The sequence below is a fragment of the Nicotiana tabacum genome, chromosome 2 (assembly GCF_000715075.1).
Source record: "Nicotiana tabacum cultivar K326 chromosome 2, ASM71507v2, whole genome shotgun sequence".
Lineage (NCBI taxonomy): Eukaryota > Viridiplantae > Streptophyta > Magnoliopsida > Solanales > Solanaceae > Nicotiana > Nicotiana tabacum.
This window is the reverse complement of record NC_134081.1, coordinates 126,311,841-126,320,273: the sequence shown is the minus strand read 5'-3', so window position 1 is coordinate 126,320,273 and position 8,433 is coordinate 126,311,841. Positions and strand designations below refer to the sequence as shown.

Sequence of the window (8,433 nt, the reverse complement as noted above, 5' to 3'; positions counted from 1 at the left end):
AAAGAAAGAAGTCAGAAATGGTTAAAATTTTGAAAACTGATGATGCCATTTATGTGTTAGGGAGCTACTCTACTACTGTGTACTTAACTACTTTATTCTGTCGAACTTTAATGGATTTTTTTGACCTTTTTTTTTTTTTCAAATTATTCTTGGAGTAAAAAGCCTAGGAGTATTTGTTATATTTTTAATAAATAAATTAAAATTAATATGATTAATTTTATTATTAATTAATATTAAAAAATAAATTCTTTAATATGTGTGAAAATAATAAAAAAAATCAATTAAAATAGACGGGAGGGAGTGGGCAAATTAAAAATAAACTTTGAAAAAAAAAGAACAGCTTTTTTATTAGTACTATCTCTTTTAGAGAGAGAAAGGTAGAGAGAGAGAGAGAGAGAGAGTTTGAAGGAAGGGAACATGCTTAATTTCATCCCAACAGGCGACTCTTGTATTTATTTTCCTTTCTTTTCCTAATCTTACCGATCCCAAAAGGTATTTCTCCATTTCTTTAATTTAAAGTTTTCCCACTTATTTATCCTACTTCTGTGTTTTTTTCTCTCTTACTTCAAGTTCTGAGATGATTACATATTTTCATATACGTAGAATTGTATTTTTCTTCTTCTCTTCTTATTATTAGTCATGTTTTTTGTTTGTTTCTGTTTTGCTATTTGGTTTGCCGTAAAACTTACCCTTTTGGGTATTATCTCTGTGTTCTCCACTTCTGCTTATTAAATGTTGAATGCATGTGGTTAGTTTTCTGCTAATGGTTATGCAACTGTAAAATTAAAGGGAAAATAATGGGTAAAGTTATTATCTTTACTTTAATCTGTGGTGTTTATGGTTGGATACAAACTGGGATTTTGACTTCAGGTTCATATAGTAGTCTGTTTTGGGTATATCAGGTAACTTAACAAGATGGAATTTTGGAATGGTGTCTGTTATGTAAAAGAGATCTACTATTTGCTTTGACTTTTCTTCTCAGCTACTGTTCTTGAGTTTCTATTCTTGGTCCTCCTCCTTTTTCTTCTTCTTCTGATGCTCAGTGTCCTGATATTTGAAAACAGTATTCTTCTGGTAAGCTGGGTTTCCTGGTTTTTGTGTGTGGGGGCCGCAGAAATTTTTGCTCTTTCGACATTTAATATACATGTATAAAAAGTAATTTTTGATTTATATATACATTATAATTTTTTGACGAAGTGTGTTCATGACCACCCTTCGTGTATGTGGCCGCGCCACTGGTGTGTTGTTGGGGGAATAGCGCACGCCAAAAAAAGGAAATAAATAGGATTTCAGTCCTTGTCCATTTTTCTGAATTTTCTCTTTTTTGTAATTTGTCATTAATTGGACTTATGGTTAGTTGGAGCTGTATTGATGAGTATTAAAGATGCATGGGGATTTGGTAGTTCTGTGTTTTTTCTGATGATGGAACTTTAGGCCTGCTGTATAAACTAAAATGACAACGTACTTTCTTCTTTATTCATAGCTCCCGTCAACCACCTCAGTACATATGATTAAATTCTTGTTAAATAATCAAGTCTTTGTATGGCAAGTTTGGCCACCTTGATTGATTTGTGGTTTAACTTGAATTTCCATGTTTTTAGTTAGAAGCTGGGCTCTTAAGGGTAGCTCAATATTAGCCCTATAATAAAATCAGAGGCGGAGCTAGGATTTGAAGTTATTGGGTTCGGAGTTCTACCCTTTTTATATGATTGAGTTCAAGAATTTGTACCTATTCAATGGATTTCTTAAGATAAATATATGGTTTGCACTAAAGTTACTGGGTTCGGTCGAACCCGTTACCGAAACTCTAGCTCCGCCCCTGAATAAAATGTTATTTTGACAGCAATTTGAATAAAGGAGAAGAGATCTTGTGTTCTTTTGAGAGTGCATAAAATAGCATGTATCTTGTGGATGTTATAATTTTTTTGGGGGAGGGGGGATCCTAAAGTTGAAGACTAATGTACCTTCGAAATTTTGATGCCGAGGGTCTATTGCAAACAACATCTCTTATCTTCACAAGGTAAGGGTAAGGTCTGGGTATACACTACCCTCCCCAGACCCCACAGTGTGAGATAATACTGGGTATGTTATTGTTGTTGTTGTTGTAAGTTTGGTATCTTGAAGCTGCTTAGTGTTTACATGAGAGTTTGAATATCCTCTGGGCAAGTTGCTTGAATGGATATCATGGAGTTGCGCAAGATGTTAAGATGCCAATTGTAAATGGTGTTAAAACTTTAATGCTACTTTATGCACTAAAGCAGTCATTTTAAGCGATCAAGAGAAAGTATCAAGTTTAATTTGATTTATTTGCCTCGCTGCTCTATTATGTTATGAGTGTTCTTTATTTAGTTTAATATGTTATGCTTTTCTTTTTTCATTTTTGGTCAATTGTGCAGCCTGCTACTCGTCTTTGTTGTTTCACCGGATTATGCCTAGGAAAAATTATGTGTGGACTAGCAAATGGCTATTCGAGCTCAAGCTTTACCAAATAGAAGCTTAGAACAAACTCCCACCTGCTTTGTGCCTCATTTTGCTGTCAATAATTCAACATGGTGGAGTTCCAATGAAGTACAGTCTTCACAGTCTCTTTCGAAAAATTTAACCTCTGAAGTGGTATTTCTACCTCCGCCCTGTCAGCAGATGAAGTTTCTTGGTCTGGAATTACAAGGCGACGACTCACACTCTACCCAATCAAATAGTAACCCCCCGCTAGAAGTGACTGCTTTGGGGAAAACAGGTTCTCAAGATCAATGCACTTCTTCTGGATCTGGTACATATACTTGCACGTTATTAACCTTTGCAACTCTCTTCAGTGAATCTTTTGGACTTTACAATTTCACTATAATCATATAATGACTGCTGTTAGTACCACTTCAGTAAGGAGTGAAAGCACATCTCAATTTGTTTAGAAGTTCTTTACTTAATGTTACTACATTTACAACATGATCTTTTTATAAGATAGTGACTCACTTGTGCTGGCGATGGCTGAATGCTATATAAGAAAGTTATTTAGTCTAGTATTGATAACTTTATGAAAATATATACTATATATTACAGACACTTCTACTACCAATTTGTCTCTAAACAGAATTTAACTATTCCTCAGATAGTTTATTTGCTATTAGCACTGGAGTACGTTTACGACTTGTTTTGCTTTTCTCAGTTCACGATGAGAACTACAAAAGGCATAAACAAGCTCAAATCAAGCCTATTTCTTTTATTAGAAATCCAGAATATACTACTGATTGTTCACAAAGTGAAATGGCCCATTCAATTGTAAGTTCCTGCTATCCAAGGATATTTTGCTTTAACTTTTGTAGTAAACTAATCTATCAAAATTTATTGTTGCAGAGCCACGCTCCTTTTGGTTACTCCGACCCCTATCTCAGTGGCTTATATGCTGCTTATGGACCTCATGTTTTTGTGAGTACTGTAATGTTGTCTGTGCCTCTCGTATTGCTTATTTTTCAGTTTCTTTTCTTCTTTCCCTACTAGATCACTTTTCGTCATTGCCGATATATAAAATAAAAGGTGATCCGTTAACATTTGTAGTCTTTTTGACATATCAAGTCTTGATTTATGAATATGAGAGAAGGCTAAATACACTTTAACTCTTTTATGTTTTTGCAATGACATCGTATTGGCATGTTTTCTTATCTTACCTGTCCTCAATTAATCTTGATTTTTCTATATCTTTCTATCCTTGTGTGAATGATGTTTTAAAACTTCAAGTTGTTTGATTTTACTGAAGTTGTGTTTCATCCTTTAGCCTGAAAGAGAACATACATTGTATGTAGGAAGTATCATTGTTTTGCGACTTGTAAGGGCATTATTTGTGTTCTGAGTCAAGCTTCAAACACTTGATTCAATCTATGCACTAGGTGTTTTTGACTGTACTAGTCTCGCTATAGTTTTAATTATGACGTTTGACCAATTCAGCCTCAAATGATGGGCATAGCACCTGCCCGCCTCCCACTACCCCTCGATCTTGCAGAAGATGGACCGATTTATGTAAATGCAAAACAGTATCATGGGATCTTAAGGAGAAGACAGATACGTGCTAAGCTTGAGGCTCAAAACAAACTTGTCAAAGCTAGAAAGGTACATGTTACTTTTCGTCTTTTCCCATGTTTTAGCAGTGAAGCAAGTTCAAATCTGTTTGTCTGAGTTGATTTTCTGCCAATGCACTACGCTAGGATACCAACTGGGGAAGACAGATAGACTGGAGAGTTTCTTCACATTTACTGTTAACTTGGGAATGTATGAATCCTCCAAAATGCACTAACTTTTGGAGGATCCGTCACGCACCCAACGGCATTTCGGAAAGTCCGAGCAACATAGATGGTGTGTTAAGAGTTTCTCAAGCTGGTCAATAATGCCTATCTTGTCTAACTACGAAGAGATAAAGGTTTTTAGTACCATGTTTACAGATTGAAGCAACTCAAGTGTGACTAAGGGTGACAAGTGGGCCAGTCCAGGCCCGGTGCCCGGTTTTAGTGGGCCTGGGCCGGTCCTATGATTTGGGCCCGCCAGACCCGGGACCATTTAGCTCGTCCGGAACCGGATCGGTCCCTTAGCGGGCCAAACGGTCCCAACGTTTTTTTTTTTTTTTAATTTAAAAATATAGCCGTTGGGCTGTCAAAAATAGCCGTTGGCTATTTATAAAATAGCCATTTAACCCCCCAAACTTTGTTTTAATCCCAAACTTTTTATAATTACACTTTTCCCTATTTTCAACTATAAATACCCCATCATTCTTTCATTTTTTCTTACAAAATCATCCATTTATCATAATCTCTCTCTAATTTTCTTCTATAATTGCTACTATTGTTTACTTTATTGTTACTAAGTGTATAGTATATAAGCTATATAAGATGTATATATAGTTTATCGAACATAGCTTTTATATATATATATATACTATACTATATATACATCTTATATCGATATATATATATATATATATATATATATATATATATATATATATATATTTTTTTAACATCCGTTTGTCTCTAATATCTATTTAATTTTTTTTTTAAAAACATATATATGTTGGGCCCACTTAGCCCGTTTAGCCCGCGGGTCGGGATCGTTTAGTCCGGGACCAAACGGTCCCGGTCCTGGGCCGGTCCTTACAAAAAGCCCGTTTAGCCCGGGCCCGTTTGTCCCGGGACCATTTGGACCAGTCCACTTGGCCCGTTTAGGTTCAGGACCGGCCCACTTGCCAGCCCTAAGTGTGAGAATAAACTGGACTAATTATTAGCATCATGCAACTGTGCATGTTGTGTAGTCCCTACCAATGGTCTCTTCTATTATAAGCTTAAACCTTCTTCTTTTAGCAAATATTATAAGCTTAAACTTGCTATAACTTCTAATTTTCAATCTACATTGGGCTTAATCAACCTTGACAAGGTAGGGGTAAAGTCTGCGCACACGTTACCCTCCCCAGATCTTACATATGGGATTACACCGGCTTTGTTATTGTTGTTGTTGTAGTATTGCGCTTAATCTACTTTCATTTTCCTTGTTGACTGCATACAGCCGTATCTTCATGAATCACGGCATCTTCACGCGGTCAAGAGGGTTAGAGGGTCCGGAGGGCGTTTTCTTAGCACAAAGAAGGTTCAAGAATCAATTCCAAACGACCATATTAACTCGAGTTCTTCTCTGGACTTGGTTACACGTGAGGCTCACACTTCCGCTTTCTTGAGCGTCCGACAGGATGCTGCGCATAACGGCGTCATTTTCCAGCAGCAGCAGCATGATCACAGGGCCTCAAGTTTATCCTCTCACTTGGCTGTTTCCATGCAAAGTAGTAGGAGTACTGGCATTTCATGAAAATGTGACTATATGTACTCACAGTTGTCTGGTGATTCAAGTTTCAACTCACTGGCGGGCAATTCATCCTTGGCTTTTTACGCTTACTGTTACGTCGTCCTGGTTACTCTAAATTTTTTATAAGGTCTTCTCTGGTTATTCTAATTATCAGCTGGATTTCCACTTTTGTAATGGTACTTTTGGTTGAACTCTAGGTGCTTTGAACCAAACTTTTTGGGAAGTTCTAAAGTTCTCTCGTTATGTTTAATGGATCTTTCTACCATATAGTATGTAGTATAGTAACTTATCCTCGTACCCCCCTTCCACCTCTTCAAAAAACAAAATGACGCTGCAGTGTTTAAGTCAAACAAATGAATGTAAGAACGCATGGTTTGCACGTAAACTTTTATTATTTAATCATATTATATACGGGTAAAAATCGAGCTCATGATACACTCCGACCTCCAACGTGGTAAAACGAGCTCGAGATATGATTGTGAAGGATCGGAATCGAAGCAAGGGTCTCAACGAGTTAGAATTCGGGTGCCGATTGTCTGCCCTCGAGAATATCGAGGTCATGATTTGAGATCGATCCAAGCACTGAGAGTCTTCGGAGAACATTGTCGGGCAATCAAGCACGACCAACAGAAGGTCGTAATATCCGCGACCGGCTGGATATCATGGCGTGAATCTCGGTAAGTATCGATGTAGAACCAACAATCAGTTAAACAGAAGATTTTTTTTACCTTTAATAGAGTTGTACTTAGAGTAGGATTACCCTACTATATAAAGAGGAGGGGGGAAGGGGGGGGGGGGAGTCTGATAATTCATTAAGCACATTGTAACACGCATTCCAAGGCAATATACTATTATTTTCACTGTTATTCTAAGCTATTTTTTTTCATTCATCAATATCGCCCACCGTGAGCCTGGATCGAGGGTGAATATTTCAATAAAGCTGGAATCATCCTCGTGTGGTTTGAATTTACTGTATTTCTATTTAGTCATTCTAACCCAATTTATCGTTTTGTATCAAATTAATCCGTTTATCCTTAAAATCACTTACAAATTTAATTGTTATCCGATTTTGAGGGTAAACAGTTTGGCGCCCACCTGGAGCTATGGATAATAGTGGCAATTTGATACAAATTTCCATAACACACCCTACTTCACATTTATTCTTTGAAGTGTCTTTGATTTCAGGTCAACGTTTAAAATGTCAAATTCCCAATCTGCCCCTCTAAGCACGAATGCTGAGTCTAGCCACCATGGCAAAAACAACAACAAGGCGCCCGATAACGAGGTTCCCTTTGCCGATCCCAAATGAATTCCGGCCACGGACCCGATAGACGCCAACTCACATATGTCCATCAACACGAACTTGCCTACCGATCCTGAGAACAGCATCCGCGGGGGAGTCATCTCGGCAACCCAAAATACTCGTGACGGTGAAGGAGATAGGATCAACTTACGGGTGATCTTCGAAATGCTGCAGGCCCAACAGACAGCGATAGCCCAACTGCAGAACCAAAGTCACGCTCCCAGTAAGGTTGAGTCCGAATCATCTCGGGTAAACACTCGCATAAATGAACCAGCCGCAGATAGGTCAAACGAAGCTAAACCCACGACCAACCCTGAGATTGAAGGTGGGAGACCTACAACTCCAGGGTCGATCAAATCCCCGAAGCACCACCGATATTGAAGGGCCTAAATTCCAAAATGTTTGTTCAGAAACCTTTTCCTCCGAGCGCAGCCCCGAAGTCGATCCCAAAAAGGTTCCGCATGCCTGCAATTCCTAAGTACAACGGAACAACTGACCCAAATGAACATGTGACCTCGTACACGTGCGCCATCAAGGGGAACGACTTAGAAGATGATGAGATCGAATTTGTCCTGCTGAAAATGTTCGGAGAGACCTTGTCAAAAGGAGCTATGATATGGTATCACAACTTACCCCCCTAATTCTATTGACTCGTTTGCTATGCTTGCAGATGCTTTTGTAAAAGCGCACGCCGGAGTCATCAAGGTCAAAACCAGGAAGTCGGACCTTTTCAAGGTAAAGCAAAGAGATAACGAGATGCTCAGGGAGTTCGTGTCAAGGTTTCAAATGGAACGGATGGACCTGCTGCCGGTGGCAGACGATTGGGCCGTTCAGCCCCTCACCCAAGGACTCAATACTCGAAGCTCGTTGTCTTCGCAGCAGTTGAAGCAAAATCTGGTAGAATATCCGGCTGTAACTTGGGCCGATGTGCATAACCGATATCAATCAAAAATTAGGGTCGAAGATGATCAACTTGGGGTCCTTCTGGGTATGTTTATCCTGTCCGAGCTAGTGACAGATCCAAAAGAGACATTGATCAAGAACTAAGGTTAAGTATGGATCAGTATCAACCGTACAAAGGTGATAGTAGGGGTAACAGGTCTGGACGAAACACTGTGAGAAATGAAAGGAGAAGCGATCAGAGTCAAAATAAGCAGGGACTCATGAGCAAAAACGATTTTGACAGGCCCATTGGGCCTAAGGAAGCGCCGAGGTTATCGGAGTACAACTTCAACGTCGATATTGCTGCTGTCGTATCCGCCATCGGACGCATCAAAGACACCAAGTGGCCT

General features: G+C 38.7%; 1 protein-coding gene across 4 annotated transcripts; it reads left to right on the top strand.

Annotated features, from left to right (window-relative positions):
• Positions 1 to 335: 335 nt before the first annotated feature.
• Positions 336 to 6,088, top strand: LOC107770581 (nuclear transcription factor Y subunit A-5-like). Of its 4 annotated transcripts, XM_075239182.1 has the most exons (7): positions 342 to 492; positions 2,397 to 2,770; positions 3,164 to 3,276; positions 3,352 to 3,423; positions 3,940 to 4,101; positions 4,197 to 4,344; positions 5,545 to 5,697. In XM_075239182.1, exons 2-7 carry the CDS (start codon positions 2,461 to 2,463, stop codon positions 5,556 to 5,558), a joined length of 819 nt encoding a protein of 272 aa, XP_075095283.1. In that variant the 5' UTR covers positions 342 to 492; positions 2,397 to 2,460; the 3' UTR covers positions 5,559 to 5,697. The 4 variants fall into 4 exon arrangements, with proteins under 4 accessions (XP_016445413.1, XP_075095283.1, XP_075095277.1 ...); XM_016589927.2 differs by lacking the exon at positions 4,197 to 4,344 and having other exon boundaries at positions 336 to 492; positions 5,545 to 6,088; XM_075239176.1 differs by lacking the exons at positions 342 to 492; positions 4,197 to 4,344 and adding an exon at positions 583 to 607 and having other exon boundaries at positions 5,545 to 6,088.
• The last annotated feature ends 2,345 nt before the right edge of the window (positions 6,089 to 8,433 follow it).

Excerpts from the sequence above, each read along its gene's own strand:
- LOC107770581 (XM_016589927.2), top strand. The coding sequence starts at position 2,461 with ATGGCTATTCGAGCTCAAGCTTTACCAAATAGAAGCTTAGAACAAACT. Across the intron at positions 2,771-3,163 it reads ATGCACTTCTTCTGGATCTG|TTCACGATGAGAACTACAAA; the intron begins GTACATATACTT and ends TGCTTTTCTCAG. Across the intron at positions 3,277-3,351 it reads GTGAAATGGCCCATTCAATT|AGCCACGCTCCTTTTGGTTA; the intron begins GTAAGTTCCTGC and ends TTATTGTTGCAG.